The 19,497-nt window shown below is 36.2% G+C and overlaps 1 protein-coding gene across 1 annotated transcript in view; it reads right to left on the reverse strand.

Moving 5' to 3' along the window:
- CEP126 (centrosomal protein 126) overlaps positions 1-19,497 on the reverse strand; it is a 92,362-nt gene that overhangs the window by 68,450 nt on the left and 4,415 nt on the right. Inside the window, exon 2 of the mRNA XM_029209344.1 lies at positions 17,046-17,165. Coding sequence (XP_029065177.1) covers positions 17,046-17,165 — 120 coding nt within the window. The remainder of the gene's footprint in view (positions 1-17,045; positions 17,166-19,497) is intronic.

Below are 19,497 nucleotides of genomic sequence, written 5' to 3' on the forward strand. Positions count from 1 at the left end.
ATATGCTGTCTACAAGAGTCCCACTTCAGACCTAGGGACACATACAGACTGAAAGTGAGGGGATGGAAAAAGATATTACATGCAAATGGAAATCAAAAGAAAGCTGGAGTAGCAATTCTGATATCAGACTTTAAAATAAAGACTATTACAAGAGACAAAGAAGGACACTACATAATGATCAAGGGATCAATCAAAGAAGAAGATATAACAAGTGTAAATATTTATGCACTCAACATAGGAGCACCTCAATACATAAGGCAAATGCTAACACCCATAAAAGGGGAAATTGACAGTAACACAATCATAGTAGGGGACTTTAACACTGCACTTTCACCAATGGACAGATCATCCAAAATGAAAATAAATAAGGAAACACACACTTTAAATGATACATTAAACAAGATGGACGTAATTGATATTTACAGGACATTCCATCCCAAAACAACAGAATACACTTTCTTCTCAAGTGCTTAGGGAACATTCTCCAGGTCAGATCATATCCTGGGTCACAAATCAAGCCTTGGTAAATTTAAGAAAGTTGAAATCATATCAAGTGTCTTTTCTGACCACCACACTATGAGACTAGATATCAGTTACAGGAAAAAATCTGTAAAAAATACAAACACATGGAGGCTAAACAATACACTATTAAGTAACCAAGAGATCACTGAAGAAACCAAAGGGGTGATCAAAAAATACCTAGAAACAAATGACAATGAAAACATGACAACCCAAAAACCCATGGGATGCAGCAAAAGCAGTTCTAAGAAGGAAGTTTAGAGCAATACAATCCTACCTGAAGAAATCAGAAACATCTCAAATAACCTAATCTTGCACCTAAAGCAATTAGAGAAAGAAGAATAATAAAAAACCCCCAAAGTTAGCAGAAGAAAAGAAATCATAAAGATCAGATCAGAAATAAATGAAAAAGAAAAGAAGGAAACAAGAGCAAAGATCAATAAAACTAAAAGCTGGTTCTTTGAGAAGATAAACAAAATTGATAAACCATTAGCCAGACTCATCAAGAAAAAAAGGGAGCAGACTCAAATCAACAGAACTAGAAATGAAAAAGGAGAACAACTGACAGTGCAGAAATACAAAGGATCATGGGAGATTACTACAAGCAACTACATGCCAATAAAATGGACAACGTGGAAGAAATGGACAAATTCTTAGAAAAGCACAACCTTCTGAGACTGAACCAGGAAGAAATAGAAACTATAAACAGACCAATCACAAGCACTGAAGTTGAAACTGTGATTAAAATTCTTCTAACAAACAAAACTGCAGGACCAGATGGCTTCACAGGCGAATTCGATCAAACATTTAGAGAAGAGTTAACATCGATCCTTTTGAAACTTTTCCAAAATATGGCAGAGGGAGGAACACTCCCAAACTCATTCTATGAGGCCACCATCACCCTGATACCAAAACCAGACAAAGATGTCACAAAGAAAGAAAACTACAGGCCAGTATGCCTGATGAACACAGATGCAAAAATCCTCAATAAAATACTAGCAAACGGAATCCAACAGCACATTTAAAGGATCATACACCATGATCAAGTGGGGTTTATCCCAGGAATGCAAGGATTCTTCAATATAGGCAAATCAATCAGTGTAATAAAACATATTAACAAACTGAAGGAGAAAAACCATATGGTCATCTGAATAGATGCAGAAAAAGCTTTCAACAATATTCAACACCCATTTATGATAGAAACCCACCAGGAATTAGGCATAGAGGGAAGTTACCTCAATATAATAAAGGCGATATATGACAAACCCACAGCCAATATAGTTCTTAATGGTGAAAAACTTCAACCATTTCCTCTAACATCAGGAACAAGACAAAATTGTCCACTCTCACCACTATTATTAAATAAAGTTTTGGAAGTTTTAGCCACAGCAATCAGAGAAGAAAAAGAAATAAAAGGAATCCAAATCGGAAAAGAAGAAGTAAAGCTGGCACTGTTTGCAGATGACATGATACTATATATAGAGAATCCTAAAGATGCTACCAGAAAACTACTAGAGATAATCAATGAATTTGGTAAAGTAGCAGGATACAAAATTAATGCACATAAATCTCTTGCATTCCTATACATTAATGATGAAAAATCTGAAAGCAAAATTAAGGAAACACTCCCATTTACCATTGCAACAAAAAATAAAATACCTAGGAATAAACCTACCTAAGGAGGTGAAAGACCTCTATGCAGAAAACTATAAGACACTCATGAAAGAAATTAAAGATGATACAAACAGGTGGAGAGATATACGACATCCTTGGATTGGAAGAATCAATATTGTGAAAATGACTATACTACCCAAAGCAATCTACAGATTCAATGCAATCCCTATTAAATTACCAATGACATTTTTTACAGAACTAGAACAAAACATTTCACAATTTGTATGGAAACTCGAAAGACCCTGAATAACCAAAGCAATCTTGAGAAAGATAAATGGAGCTGGAGGAAATCAAGCTCCCTGACTTCAGACTATACTAGAAAGCTACAGTAATCAAGACAGTATGGTACTGGCACAAAAACAGAAATATATCAATGGAACAGATTAGAAAGCCGAGAGATAAGCCCATCCACATATGGCCACCTTATTTTTCATAAAGGAGGCAAGAATATAAAATGGAAAAAAGACAGCCTCTTCAATAAGTGGGGCTGGGAAAATTGGACAGCTACCTATAAAAGAGTGAAATTAGAACACTCCCTAACACCATACACAAAAATAAACTCAAAATGGATTAAAGACCAAAATGTAAGGCCACACAGTATAAAACTCTTAGAGGAAAATATAGGCAGAACACTCTATGACATAAATCACAGCAAGGTTCTTTTTGACCCACCTCCTAGAAAAATGGAAACAAAAATGAAAATAAACGAATGGGACCTAATGAAACTTCAAAGCTTTTGCACAGCAAAGGAAATCATAATCAAGACCCAAAGACAACCCTCAGAATGGGAGAAAATATTTGCAAATGAAGAAACTGACAAAGGATTAATCTCCAAAATTTACAAGCAGCTCATGTGGCTCAATATCAATAAAACAAGCAACCCAATCCAAAAATGGGCGGAAGACCTAAACAGCCATTTCTCCAAAGAAGACATACAGATGGCCAACAAACACATGAAAAGATGCTAAACATCACTAATTATGAGAAAAATGCAAATGAAAAGTACAGTGAGGTATCACCTCTCACCAGTCAGAATGGCCAACATCAAAAAATCTACAAACAATAAATGCTGGAGAGGGTGTGGAGAAAAGGGAACCCTCTTGCACTGTTGGTGGGAATGTAAATTGATACAGGCACTATGGAGAACAGTATGGAGGTTCCTTAGAAAACTAAAAATAGAATTACCATATGACCCAGCAATCCCACTACTGTGCATATAGGCAGAGAAACCCACAATTCAGAAACAGTCATGTACCATAATGTTCATTGTAATTCTATCTACAATAGCTAGGACATGGAAGCAACCTATGTGTCCATCAACAGATGAATGAATAAAGAAGAGGTGGCACATATATACAATGGAATATTACTCAGCCATTAAAAGAAATGAAATTGAGTTTTTTGTAGTGAGGTGGATGGACCTATAGTCTGTCATACAGAGTGAAGTAAGTCAGAAAGAGAAAAATACCGTATGCTAACACATATATATGGAATCTAAAAAAAAAGGTTCTCAAGAAGCTAGGGGCAGGACAGGAGTAAAAATGCAGACGTAGAGAATGGACTTGAGGACACGGGTGGGGGAAGGGTTAACTGGGACGAAGTGAGAGAGTGGTATGGACATATATACACTACCAAATGTAAAATAGATAGCTAGTGGGAAGCAGCTGCATAGTACAGGAGGATCAGCTCGGTGCTTTGTGACCACCTAGAAGGGTGGGATAGGGAGGGAGGGAGGGAGATGCAAGAGGGAGGGGATATGGAGATATATGTATATGCATAGCTGATTCACTTTGTTATAAAGCAGAAACTAACACACCATTGTAAAGCAATTATACTCCAATAAAGGTGTTAATAAAAAGAAGAAAGAGTGGGCTTCCCTGGTGGCGCAGTGGTTGAGAGTCTGCCTGCCGATGCAGGGGACACGGGTTCGTGCCCCGGTCCGGGAAGATCCCACATGCCGCGGAGCAGCTGGGCCCGTGAGCCATGGCCGCTGAGCCTGTGCATCCGGAGCCTGTGCCCCGCAATGGGAGAGGCCACAACAGTGAGAGGCCCGCGTACCGCAAAAAAAAAAAAAAAAAAAAAAAAAAGAAGAAAGAGTAACTGAGGTCACAGGGGACACCACTAGAACTGGACACCAGCCATTTGTGATGTATTTCTTTTTCCTGTTTGGAACCATAATTCAGACTTATGTAAATATAACTTTCTAGAGATATGATCACATTTAAGTTTAAAACTCAGCACTATTTTGAGATAGATAGAAATTAAAGACATTTAAAATAGGATAAAATATTATTCTTTTAAATTAAAAAATGCAATTGGAGAAATATAGTTTTTAAAAATAAAGAATAACATTTTAAACAAACAATAATGTCAACATCCTATAAGAAATAAAACAACTGAAGAATATACTGTCAGTTTTCACTGCTTGGCAAAAAAACACATATGTCCCAGTGGTTATTAATCCTGTACTTGCCAAGACTTAAACTTATTTGAAATCCCCCAATCTATGTTGAATATCATATTTCCAACTTATTGTCTGTCACTTTGCTGGAAAAGAAAACAAATAAAAAATTAAAAATGACCCTTAACAGACTATTGGAATGGAAAATACCCAAACAACAAAGATCCATATTCTGATTTAACACAGAGAATTAGTAATGTACATACTACAAAGGCAAAATATAATAGCACCTCATTTCTCTAAAAGCTGAGGTGTCAGCCAAAATAAACATGTCAATATCAATTAACTGAAGCTCATAAATTTAATCATAAGAGTCTCTTAGGTCCTTATTCACATGAATTCTTATTAGATTCAGTTCCAACAAAATCCTTTGTTTACTTAGGTAATAATGTATTAGAAATATAAAAGAAGAAAGGTGAGGGAACTTCTAGAAAGAGAAAGACTAAAATCAAAAAGGAATAAATTTGGTGGGGAGGAGTCAGATGGCAGAATAGGAGGATTCGGAATTTGCCTCTCCTCACAAGTACATTAAGAATACATCTACAAATGGATCAATTCTCACAGAGCATCTGCTGAACACTAGTGGAAGCCCCTGGACACCTAAAAGGACAAGATAAATCCCCACACAACCAGGACAGATGAAAGAAAGAAAGAAAAAAAAGGAAACAGGAAGGAACCATCACCCCTGGCAGGGAACTGAAGGTGAGGAGAGGTTCCCACACTCACAAAAGCCCATTCATGGCAGGGAAATCAGCTGGGGCAGAAAGGGACCTTCAGGGGTTTGAAGGGAAATGCAGCAACTGGTCTGTGGAAGGCAGGACAAAGTAAGAACTGTGTGTATGGCCCATGCTGCTGCTCTGCACACCCCAGCCTGAGTTGTGTGTCTCCAGGTGTGGAGGGAGGCTGGGTGCTGGAAAGTGGGGTTTGGAGAGTGGATCCAGGGAGGGGACAGCTGCTGGCTGTGAAGAGACAGCCTGAAGGGACAGGAGTAAGGAGCTTCACAACCTGGAAAGTTTTCTGAAGAATCCTGGAGCACTATAGAAACAAGTTGCCATTGTTGAGTGGCATGCAAGGGGTGGGGCCGCCACTGCAACTCCCTTCCCCACCTACCAGCCCCCTGCCTCTGTGGGCACTGGGAGGGGCACCCGTCTGAGCAGGCCCACCCGCTCCTCAAGCCAAGGTCTCTTTGGTGCACAGGCTCCAGAGTCCTGAGCTCCACCACTGCCAAAGCCTCCTTTGAGTGCACATGGGGCCTGTTCACGATGCCCATGCCAAAGCCTCATCCAGAATCAGCCCTGGGCACCCCAGACTGAGACAGGAAGCCGCCAATGCTGGCGGGAGCTGAGTGCTAAAGTGTGGTGTTAGAAGAGTGGATGTGGGGAGAGGACTGCTGTTGGCTGTGCAGAGACAACTTGAGGAGACGGGAGTGAGGGGCTCCATGGCTGGAAATGCTGCTAGAGGAAGCATGGTCTGCCTTGGAAACAAGGTGCCATTGTTGAGTGTTGCACAAGGGGCAGGGTCACCATTGCAAAACCCTTCCCCACCTGCTGACCGCTGCCTCCATGGGTACTGGGAGGGACTCCCACCAGACACGTCCCAGTCTGTTGCATCTTCCTGCTGGTCTCTGCCACAAGCACTTTGCATGTGCCACAGTTGTGGCCTCCTTCTCCCTCCCTGGCCTGAACGAATAAGTGCCCCAATCAGACTGAGGGACCCAATTGGCCACTGCTCTTGCCTCTCTCTCACCTGGATGGCGAACAGAAACCTGAGGGTGGCCCACATGCAGAGGTGGGGCCAAAACCAAAACTGAGCCCCAGGAAGAGGAACGGAAATCTCTCTGTGCAGCTGCACAAGCCACAGATTAAATCCCAGTGATTTTCTTGGTAAACCCTGCACCTGTGGAATATCTGAATGGACACTGAGTACTCCCACAACTTAGACCGGTCTAACTTTGGCAGCTGTGGACTTTGGGGGCAAGTGCATGTGGGAGTTGGGCCAGGTCAGAGTCTGAGCTGCCCCCACAGTGCCCATGGCAGGTCCAGAGACCTACCTAGAGGTACAGGAGGGCCTCCTGGGGAGGTGGGGGTTGACTGTGGCTTGCTGTCAGTGGGGGGCAAGGACACTGACAGTGAAGGACTCAGGAAAATATTATTACTAGTATTATTTTTTCTCTCTTTTTCCTTTTTGTTTCATTTTGTTCTGTTGTTGTTTTCTGTTTTTTAATTATATTTTATTTGTTACTTACTTTTTCTTTACTTATTTCTTTTTTTGCTTTAATTTAAAAATTTTCAAAATATATTTTTAAATTAAAAATTTTTACTTTTTTGTTTTGTGATTTTTCTTGTTTTGTTTTTATCATTTTTGTTTAATGTTTTCTTTTTTCAGCTTGCTTTCTGTTTTTGTTCTGTTCTTGGTTTTTGTTAGTTTTGTTTTTATTGTTAGTTTTGTTTTTATTGTTTGTTTTTGGGTTCTTTTGTGTGTTAGGTTGTTCTCTGGATTTTTGTTTTCTTTTTTTGGTTTTCTTTTCTTTCTTTCCTTGTTTCTTTCATTTTGTTTTTATCATTTGTCTTGGGTTTTGTTGGTCTTCTTTTCTTTTTCTTGGCTGTGCCACACAGCTTGCAGGGCCATGGTTCCCTAACGAGGGGTCAGGCCTGAGACTCACGGGTAAGAGCACCAAGTCCGAGATGCTGGAATGCCAGAGAATTTCCGGCCCCAGGGAATATTAAACGATGTGAGCTCTCCTGGAGGTCTCCATCTCGACAGCAAGACCTGGCTCCACCCAACTGCCTGCAGGCACCAGTGTTGGACACCCCACACCAAACAACCAGCAAGACAATAACACAGCCCCATCCATTAGCAGACAGGCTGCCTAAAGTTGTACTAAACTCACAGACACCACAAAACACACTACCTGATGAGGCCCTGCCGATCAGAGGGACAAGACTCAGCTCCAGCTACCAGTTCAGGCACCAGTCCCTTCCAACAGGAAACCTACGAAAGCCCCTGGACCAACTTCACCCACCAGGGGGCAGACACCAGAAACAAGAGGAACTACAACACTGCAGCCTGTGGAAAGGAGACCACAAATACAGTAAATTAGATAAAATGAGATGACAGAGAAATAGGTTTTGGATGAAGAAGCAAGGTAAAAATCCACAAGACTAAATAAATGAAGAGGAAATAGGCAATTTACCTGAAAAAGAATTCAGAGTAATGATAGTTAAGATGATTCAAGATCTCAGAAATAGAATGCAGGCATGGATCGAGAACATACAAGAAATGTTTAACAAGGACCTAGAAGAACTAAAGAACAAACAAACAGTGAAGAACAACACAATAACTTAAATGAAAAATACACAAGAAGAAATCAATAGCAGAATAACTGAGGCAGAAGAATGGATAAGTGAACTGGAATATAGAATAGTGGAAATAAATGCCACAGAACAGAATAAAGAAAAAAAAGGATGAAAAGAAATAAGATCAGTCTCAGAGACCTCTGGGACAACATTAACCCCACCAATATTCAAATTACAGGGGTCCCAGAAGAAGAAGAGAAAGAGAAAGGGTCTGAGAAAATATTTGAAGAGATTAAAGTGGAAAACTTCCCAAACATGGGAAAGGAAATAGCCACCCAAGTCCAAGAAGCCCAGAGAGTCCCATACAGGATAAACCCAAACACCAAGACACATATTAATCAAACTAACAAAAATTAAATACAAAGAAAAAAATTAAAAGCAGCAAAGGAAAAGCAAAAATAACATACAAGGGAATCCCCATAAGGTTATCAGCTGATTTTTCAGCAGAAACTCTACAGGCCAGAAGGCAATGGCAGGATATATTTAAAGTGATGAAAAGGAAAAACCTACAGCCAAGAACACTGTACCCAGTAACATTCTCATTCAGATTCTAGAGACATCAAAAGCTTTATAGACAAGCAAAAGCTAAGAGAATTCAGAACCACCAAACAGCTTTACAACACATGCTAAAGAAACTTCTCTAGGCAGGAAACACAGGAGAAGAAAAACACCTACAAAAACAAAAACAAAACAATAAAGAAAATCGTAATAGGAACATATATATCGATAGTTACCTTAAATGTAAATGGATTAAATGCTCCAACCAAAAGACACAGACTGGCTGAATAAATACAAAAACAACATCCATATATATGCTGTCTATAAGAGATGCATTTCAGACCTAGGCAAACATACAGGCTGAAAGTGAGGGGAAGGAAAAAGATATTCTATGCAAATGGAAATCAAAAGAAAGCTGGAGGGCTTCCCTGGTGGCGCAGTGGTTGGGAGTCCGCCTGCCGATGCAGGGGGCGCGGGTTCGTGCCCCGGTCCGGGAGGATCCCGCGTGCTGCGGAATGGCTGGGCCCGTGAGCCATGGCCGCTGGGCCAGCGTGTCTGGAGCCTGTGCTCGGCAACGGGAGAGGCCACGGCAGTGAGAGGCCCGCGTACCAGAAAAAAAAAAAAAAAAGAAAGCTGGAGTAGCAATACTCACATCAGAAAAAATAGACTTTAAAATAAAGACTGTTATAAGAGACAAGGAAGGACACTACATAAGAATAAAGGGATCAATCCAAGAAGAAGATATAACAATTGTAAATATTTATACACCCACATAGGAGCACTTCAATACATAAGGCAAATGCTAACAGCCATAAAAGCAATTGACAGTAATACAATAATAGTGGGAGACGTTAACACTCTACTCACACCAATGGAGAGATCATCCAAACAGAAAATTAATAAGGAAACACAAGCCTTAAATCACACATTAGACCAGATAGACTTAATTGATATCTATAAGACATTCCATCCGAAAGCAGCAGATACACTTTCTTCTCAAGTGCACATGGATCATCCTCCAGGATAGGTCACATCTTGGGTCACAAATCAAGCCTTGGTAAATTGAAGAAAATCGAAATCATATCAAGCATCTTTTCTGACCACAATGCAATGAGGTTAGAAATCAATTACAGAAAATAAACTATAAAAATCACAAACACATGGAGGCTAAACAATATGCTACTAAATAACCAATGGATCACTGAAGAAATCAAAGAGAAAATAAAAAAATACCTATAAACAAATGACAACAAAAAGATGATGACCCAAATGCCATGGGACTCAGCAAAAGCAGTTCTGAGAGGGAAGCTTGTAGCAATACAATCCTAACCTCAAGCAACAAAAAAAAATCTCAAATAAACAACCTAACATTACACTTGAAACAACTAGAGAAAGAAGAACAAACAAAACCCAAAGTTAGTAGAAGGAAAGAAATCATAAAGATCAGAGCAGAAATAAATGAAATAGAAACAAAGAAAACAATAGCAAAGATCAATGAAACTAAAAGCTGGTTCTTTGAGATGATAAACAAAACTGATAAACCTTTAGCCAAACTCATCAAGAAAAAAAGGCAGCAGACTCAAATCAACAGAATTAGAAATGAAAAAGGAGAAGTAACAACTGACAGTGCAGAAATACAGAGGATCATGAGAGATTACTACAAGCAACTATATGCCAATAAAATGGACAATGTGGAAGAAATGGACAAATTCTTAGAAAAGCACAACCTTCTGAGACTGAACCAGGAAGAAATAGAAACTATAAACAGACCAATCACAAGTAATGAAATTGAAACTGTGATTAAAATCTTCCAACAGACAAAAGTCCAGGACCAGATGGCTTCACAGGTGAATTCTATCAAACATTTAGAGAAGAGCTAACAGCTATCCTTCTCAAACTCTTCCAAAAAATTGCAGGTGGAGGACCACCCCCAACCTCATTCTATGAGGCCACCATCACCCTGATACCCAAAGGTGACAAAGATATCACAAAAAAGAAAATTACAGGCCAATATCACTGATAAAAATAGAAGCAAAAATCCTCAACAAAATACTAGCAAGCAGAATCCAACAATACATTAAAAGGATCATACACCCTGATCAAGTGGGATTTATCCCTGGGATGCAAGGATCCTTCAATATATGCAAATCAATCAATGTGATACACCATATTAACAAATAGAGAAATAAAAGCCATATGATCATCTCAATAGATGCAGAAAAAGCTTTTGACAAAATTCAACACCCATTTATGATTAAAAAACTCTCCAGAAAATGGGCATAGAGGGAACCAGCCTCAACATAATAAAGGCCATATATGACAAACCCACAGCAAACATCATTCTCAATGGTAAAAAACTGAAAGCATTTTCCCTAAGTTCAGGAACAAGGCAAGGATGACCACTCTCACCACTTTCATTCAACATTGTTTTGGAAGTCCTAGCCACAACAATCAGAGAAGGAAAAGATATAAAAGGATTCCAAATTGGAAAGAAGTAAAACTGTCACTGTCTGCAGATGACATGATACTTTGCATAGAAAATCCTAAAGATGCCGCCTGAAAACTACTAGAGCTAATCAATGAATTCGGTAAAGTTGCAGGATACAAAATTAATACACAGAAATCTCTTGCATTCCTATACACTAATAACAAAAACTCAGAAAGAGAAATTAAGAAAACTATCCTATTTACCATTGCAACAAAAAGAGTAAAATATTTGGGATAAACCTACCTAGGAGGCAAAAGACCTGTAATCAGAAAGCTATGAGATACTGATGAAAGAAATCAAAGACGACACAAACAGATGGAGAGATATACCATGTTCCTGGACTGGAAGAATCAATATTGTGAAAATGACTATACTACCCAAAGCAATCTACAGATTCACTGTAATCCCTATCAAATTACCAATGGCATTTTATAAAGAATTAGAATAAAAAAATTTACAATTTGTATGGAAATACAAAAGACCCCGAATAGCCCAAACAATCTTGAAAAAGAAAAACAGAGCTGGAGGAATCAGGCTCCCGGACTTCAGACTATACTACTAAGTCATTAAAACAGTATGGTACTCGCACAAAAACAGAAATATAGATCAAGGGAACAGGATGGAAAGCCCAGAGATAAACCCAGGCACCTATGGTCACCTAATCTCTGATAAAGGAGGCAAGAATATACAATGGAGAAAAGATGCTCTCTTCTATAAGTGGTGCTGGGAAAACTGGACGACTACATGTAAAAGAATGAAATTAGAACACTCCCTAACACCATACACAAAAATAAACTCAAAATGGGCTAAAGACCTAAATGTAAGGCTGGACACTATAAAAGTCTTAGAGGAAAACATAGGCAAACACTCTTTGACATAAATTGCAGCAAGATCTTTTTTGACCCACCTCCTAGAGTAATGAAAATAAAAACAAAAATAAACAAATGGGATCTAATTAAACTTATTAGCTTTTGCACAGCAAAGGAAACCATAAACAAGATGAAAAGACAACCCTCAGAATGGGAGAAAATATTTGCAAACGAAGCAACTGACAAGGTATTAATCTCCAATATACACAAATAGTTCATGCAGCTCAATGTCAAAAAAAAAAAACCCAGAAAACAACAACCCAATCAAAAAATGGGCGGAAGACCTATACAGACATTTCTCCAAAGAAGACATACTGATGGCCAACAAACACATGAAAAGATGCTCAACATCACTAATTATGAGAGAAATGCAAATCACAAGTACACTGAGGTATCACTTCTCATCAGTCAGAATGGCCATCATCAAAAAAATCTACAAATAATAAATGCTGAAGAGGGTGTAGAGAAAAGGGAATCCTGTTACACTGTTGTTGGGAATGTAGATTGGTACAGCCACTATGGAGAACAGTATGGAGGTTCCTTAAAAAACTAAAAACAGAGCTACCATATGACCCAGTGATCCCACTACTGGGCATATACCCAGAGAAAAACATAATTTAAAAAGACACATGTGCCCCAATGTTCATTGCTGCACTATTTACAATAGCCAGGATATGGAAGCAAGTTAAATGTCCATCAACAGAGGACTGGTTAAAGAAGATCTGGTACATATATACAACGGGATATTACTCAGCCATAAAAAAGAATGAAATTGGGTCGGTTGTAGAATTGTGGATGGACCTAGAGAGTCATACACAGTGAAGTAAGTCAGAAAGAGAGAAAAAAAATATCGTATATTAACGCATATATGTGGAATCTAGAAAACTGGTATAGATGATCTTATTTACAAAGCAGAAATAGAGACACAGATGTAGAGAACAAACGTATGGATACCAAGGTGGAAAGCGGGGGGGGGGCGATGAATTGGGAGATTGGGATTGATTATATACAGTATTGATACTACATATAAAATAGATAACTAATAAGAACCTACTGTATAGCACAGAGAACTCTACTAAATGCTTGCTCTGTGGTGACCTAAATGGGAAGGAAATCCAAAAAGAGGAGATATATGTATACATATAGCTGATTCACTTTGCTGTACAGTAGAAACTAATAACAACATTGTAAAACAGTTATGCTTCAATAAAAATTAAATTAAAAAAAATTCACCAAGCTTACCAGTTGAGGCTAGTACTGTAAACTAAATAAAGCTTAATAGCTCAAGGACAATACAGTAATATAACAGAATAGAATATTTGATGCCCATAATAATGATTCTAAGGCATAAAGAATAGATCAAACTGCATTTATCATAATTTGTATAAAAGATTACAGAAATATGCATTGCAATTTAGGAGGATTTATATTAATAATGTCAATAACATTTGCATAACTGATAAGTATTCCATTTCTGACAATGCTCTTCATGCACCACACATAACTGACCTTTGACTCCTATTGACCCTACCTACTCAATCCCGACTCTACCTTCATACTCTACCTTCATACCTTCTCTGGCTTAGATCACTATAACAGCTTTCTACCTGTCTTCTTTGCCTCCAGCCTGTGCTTTCAATTCATCCTCTACCCCTCTGCTACAATGAGATAAAATATAAACATAATCATGATACTTTTATGATTTCACTCTTTCAACAACCTCTCAGAGTCCTAAGGATAGGGTTTAATTTCTTCAGATTGACACAAAAGTTATTTTATGAAATGACTCCTATCATCTCTATAACTTCCTTTCCTGATACCCTTCCACATTTTCCTGTGCCTAAATCACATAAAACTTTTGTCTTTTATTTCATAACATTAAGCTTTTTCACCTATTGTTCTCCTTTATCTCTCAAGTACCCTAACTCCTGGTTATCTAATAAGACTTTACTCTTCCAGGAGTTCTTCCTTGTCCTGCAGTATATGAGATGTACTTCTACAGCACCTTGTAGGTGACTCAATCATAGTATTTATTGCATAGCATTGCCATCCTTTATTACTTCACTATTAGTAAATTGAGGGCAAGAATCATGCATTTTATTTTTATCCTCTAGTATATGAAACTCAGTAAATGTTAGTTGAATGAATAAATGCTGTCCTGTATGACATTTTAAATGGTCAAAGATAACTTCTAAATATACTAAATTCCTTTAATTTTCCTTTAATACATTATGAATATATTATGGATAATATACCCATGGATATTTAAACCCACTGATACCTGGATTTATTTGAATCTGTTTATATTTTTTAGCTTATACCAAACTTCTATATATACAGGTTTGATTAATATGACTTATTGCTTAAAGTATAATTCCTTCTTATTTATTCTAAGGTACATTTTTCCTGCTTCATGGGGAACTCCAAACTCCATCATTCTCACGAATAGATAATGCAGCTACCCCATACTTCATGTTCACCAAGTAATTCATTCTGTGATTCTCTAGGTAATTTTTTTTTCTGCATATAGGATATGTAAGGAATCTTTTTTAATTATAGATTTTAGTGATTCTTCCTAAGTGTTTGTCTCTCACCACTTGGTAGTGTTTCCTCTTCTCTTTATTTGGGCAGTTTTCCCCATTCTGTCAGTTTCTTTCTTATTCTGCCAGTTAGTTATATAGTCTGATCATCTGAACTTTTAAGCCTACATGCTTATATTATATTGTTTTAAAACTATCTGAAGGTTCCTTTTGAGTTCTTTACTTCTTAAAATTTATTTCAATTTATTTTCCTCATGAAGTCATGTTAAATTAGATTATTGACATTTCTAATGTTTAGTGATAAAATAGGTTAACCAAAATTATTTTTTTCTCCCAATATGATGTTTAATAATTGGTACTCAATTAGCTATGCTTGCTAATGAATAAATGCTTATTCACTAATTTATCAAAAGATAGTTCTAAACTTGAAAATTAAAAACAATGTAGGAAATAATTTAATTTTCTTTATGTGTGCATATATTAAAATTACTTGGTCCACAAAGCAGCCTACTAGAAAGTTACCTGAGGATGTGATCCAGCAATCTAATGTTATAAAACAAAACAAAAAAAGGGATGCTATGAGGCAAGAAACTGTGGCTCCAGTTCCTGAGACCAATAAAGGGAAGTCTCAGATGCCCGTTGTGCATTAGGTCTAAAAGGTAACCTGTATCTCTTGTAGCAGTACCTAGTGATGAAAGGAGGAGGACTTGGAGGGAAACAAAGGGGACTCCACTGTATGGACACTGAGGGACAGAATGGAAAACTTAAGAATGTGATAAAAACATACAAGAAAAATACTGGCAACAGAAATGCAAAAAATAATACATAACAAGAAAATTAAAATGTGTGTGATTTTAAGTGATTAATGCAAGTAAACAAAGAGCACTTGGTGCTATGAACATCTTTTGAGTACTATTGGGGAAACAGTACTGACAATGTCAAAGTATAAATTTGTCTCTTTTTGTAGGAAAAAACAGTGTTAGGAGAATATCTCTACTTGTAGGAAAAATATTTTTTTCTAAATTCTATGACCATAATATGAATAGACAGCATAAACTTAGATGATAAGCATAGATAGATAGGCCAAAAAATCCATAATGATAGACATATTCTGAAATTCAGAAGTGTACAAATAATTTGGTCCCCTTTTAAAAGGTGAAATATAGAAACAAAAGATTAGTGTTTTAAAATAAATTTTTATGTGGCTTTACAAAAACAAAAAGGGTTTTTTTTTTTTACACCTCTGTAGGGTGACAGAAAAATAAAATATAATCAAATTGTATTGGAAAATGTTCTGCCTCTTAGAATTTTAAACCAAAAATTTTCTTCTATATTTTCTACATCAGAATTCTTATGGGTGTTTGATGAGAGAAGACAGGTTGGAACTTTATGAATCAAATTCCATATGTAAAGCCTGCTATTTCATACAGCAAGACAATTATTAGAAAATATACAACTGACAAATATTAATTTATTAATCAATAAAATAAGCTTAATGAAGAGCACTATGTGACAAATACTTCTACATGCGTTCTCAACTATTCATCTCTAATATTACCTTTTTTGCTCTATGTAACAATTCCTTGAAAAATATTGTATTAATTCCAATCATAAATAAGAAACTGAAGCTCAAAGAGATTAAATAACTTGCTCTAACTCATGGAGCTAGGATTTAAACCTAGATCTCTGATTCCAAAGCCCATGACCCTTTCAACATATGATTATTCATTTTTATTGAACTCCTATCATGTGCCTCTTATAAGCTTCAGGAGCTGAAAGGTAGGAGAAAAACAGAAATACACAAATACAAAACAAAAACAAAAACAAGCTTCATTAAATACTTTCAACTACGCCAGGCAATATAGAGTTAGTCTAAAGATAATTCAGCACCAGAAAAAAATTACAGATAAACAATTTTGTATTCCCCAAATGGGATTTGCAACATATGCCCAATGATGTAGTAATAAATTCTAGGGCTTTTCTACTATTCACCTATTGTAGAACTATGAACAAGGTAGCAAAAACAACAATAAAAATGGCATAACCACTCTGTATTAAAAAAATCTAATAATTCAAACACATCTTGAAAAATGTCAAGCAGGGATAGGATGGTTTGCATTTTTACTTTATTTAGTTTCCAGTTTATATTAGAAAGCATCTTTTTTCATGGCAATCATTTATAAAATTTTTTTTATCATATTTCCACAATTATTCATATTTTCCCCATTTTTCTGACTGGATGAATGAGGGTAGCACATATAGAAAAATTATATATAAGTGAATAATGAATTAAAATGAAATATGTTCTATTAGAGCCTAAATGCTAATTGGTAACCTTGTATCATAAAATGTTACAAAAATGAAGAATACTTTTTATAGTCATTTTAAGAAGTGAATATGACACTAATAAGTTCTATGACAAGAAAAGACTGCTACAGTCATGGTCAGTAAACTAGATGATACATCACTATCTTTGTGCTGTGGCAGAAAAACAATAAAATGTAAAAGCCACAAAAATCTTGATCAATTTTATAGATAAAACACTGTCATGACTTAGGTTCATAAAATGCTACAAAGTAGAGAAATGATTAATTTATGACTTTGAGTTTCTATGCTTCTGAATAAAATACAGTTACTTACTTTTTTCTCCGGTTTGACTCCACAAAATATTTACGTGCTTGATTTCGACATATTTTTTGTTGCTGTAGTAAGATTTGGCGCTCTTCTTCTAAATTTTTCTCAAAATGGATTTTCAAATCTCTAATGGTAGCATAAAGTTAAGGACAGTGGTTTATGTCTTTACTGGATGAGTATCAGTGCTATCTGATAAGTACAATTACAGCCTCATACTAATGATGTAATGATTTTTTGTGGAACAATTAGTATGTGTACACATCAGTGTTAGTGTATGACCGGCACATGTTTTATATAAAAAAAACTCTTGGCTTGGTATTAGAACTGAAGATACATTTTACTTTCTTTGGGGAAAAAAATTAATTACTTTTAGACATCATGAGCCCAGATAAGGAGACTACATATCTTTTCATTCATTATACAGATATTTGAGTACTTATTAACAAGTTACTATCTTAGGCATGTATATAGAAAAATGAAAGAAGGTTATATCTCATTAATAGAAAGCCGATGAATTAAACGTTTCAGTAGATCCTTTAATCCATAGCATGAAAGTCATATTCAAATATTAAAAATCAAATAGCAATATAACTGGGAAGTTTGGGAATATAGTTTACTTAGTGATTTACTCATAAGTTAAAAAACAAACCATTAGGAAAACCATACACAGTAATGTTTACTCAGAATTTTGCCAAATATGGAGTATTTTAGTTATCCTAATTATCCATTCATTTGAAATTTACTGTATAAAATTAAACTTTCTTTAAATAAGTTGAATTGATATGGTTAATTGATGTCCGCGCTTATTTAGTTACATTTCAACTAGCATTAATGAATGCCTTTACCAAATTTATCACAGTATTTTTCTGTTTTTAATGATTTTGAAGTTTTAGAAAGTGGTCATTCAATTACCATTTTCAGTACCTCATCATTAGATGTAGATGCGTACAAGATTGTACTGAAGTTATTTATTGCAGGGCATGCCTATTTGTCTTTTTAGAATAAATAGTGTGTTTAAATTTTCTCCCCTCAAAATAAAGGTATGAAATTCTCTTTAAGAGTTCTATTTAATCAAGATTTTTTTATATGTCATAAATATTAATGGTAAAACAGAATATAAGAAATACATTAAATAATAAATTATGCTATACATAAGTTGTTAATTCAAAATGTGTTAATTTTAGGATCCTGCAGTGCTTCAGCATCAACACAGTAAAAAAAACCTTATATACTTCAAAACAAGCACGTCTATTTGAACTTTTTGGTCATTTGAAACTTTGCTAATGGGAGCTTTCAATTATGTTGCTATTTAACCATTTTTATGCCATTGCTCATAATTTACCTGTATTAAAAATTTTGCACTACCTCACCATAAACAAATACACGCACTCACACACAATATTTTTACTTAAAGTTTCTTTTGAAGGATTTATAAAAATGAAACAGAAAGGGAAGCAACCTGTTTTTTGGGTTTTTTTGTTAGCATAGAAACAGCTAAAGATTTAGCTTGTTCTCTTCTAATAGAGTACTTTATTAGAAGGAGTCAGACTTTAACAAGATGGCTAACTACGAAGTCACAACATGGCAGTGGAGGAAAGTGCAACTTCCTTTCAGGGTACCCAAGAGCAACATTGTCGGGGGAGAAAAGGGAGACATTGCTTTGGCTCAGGTGAGAAATATGCAGGACTATGATGCATGTGGAGATAATTCTGTTCTCTGTTTAACATGCTTGAAGTCTCACCACAGGAACATAAAGAAAATCACAAATGTAACATTTGTAATAATGTTCTGACAACTATATATTGTTAGATTTAATTAAATGTCTCTTACTCTATATAATATACACACGTATTATATATAATACATGTATAATATTGCCTGCTGAGTTGTAAAAAATACCGCTGCCTTTGCATCTCTTCAAAGTATGGTATCCAAATTTAAAAAATATTAGATGGCTGGTTAAACTTTTATTTTTCATACAAGCTGTGTTGTAAAGGTAAGATATTTCCATAAGAATCACTGTTAAATACTTGTTCAAAGGAAGGTAATTTTTATATATTTAACAGTAAAATAACCAACCAACAACAAACCCAAGAATACTACGGGCACGTAATACATAATGATTATAATTTAAAAGCATAGCCTAATCTACCCCACCTCATCCTCATCTCTTCTTCTCCCAATTTAGTCTTTTTCTAATTGTAGCTCATTTAGGTTGTTTTAAATATGTTACCATCACTAATAACTATGAATCATATAACCCATATTCTTGTCAAGTTTATTAGAGCCATCCAGATTCTTTTTCTTCTTCTCTGTACCTCTCCACAGACTTGGCTCAGATGTTCTAAATCCCTTGCCTGGACTACTTCAGTAGTCTTCTAACTCATCTTATTACAGTACTCCTAAACTTGCCGTCCTCCATTTGAACCTCCACAAAACCAGCTAAACAGAAATCTAA

This window comes from Monodon monoceros, unplaced genomic scaffold (genome assembly GCF_005190385.1).
Source record: "Monodon monoceros isolate NGI ecotype Baffin Bay Population unplaced genomic scaffold, NGI_Narwhal_1 Super_Scaffold_7, whole genome shotgun sequence".
Lineage (NCBI taxonomy): Eukaryota > Metazoa > Chordata > Mammalia > Artiodactyla > Monodontidae > Monodon > Monodon monoceros.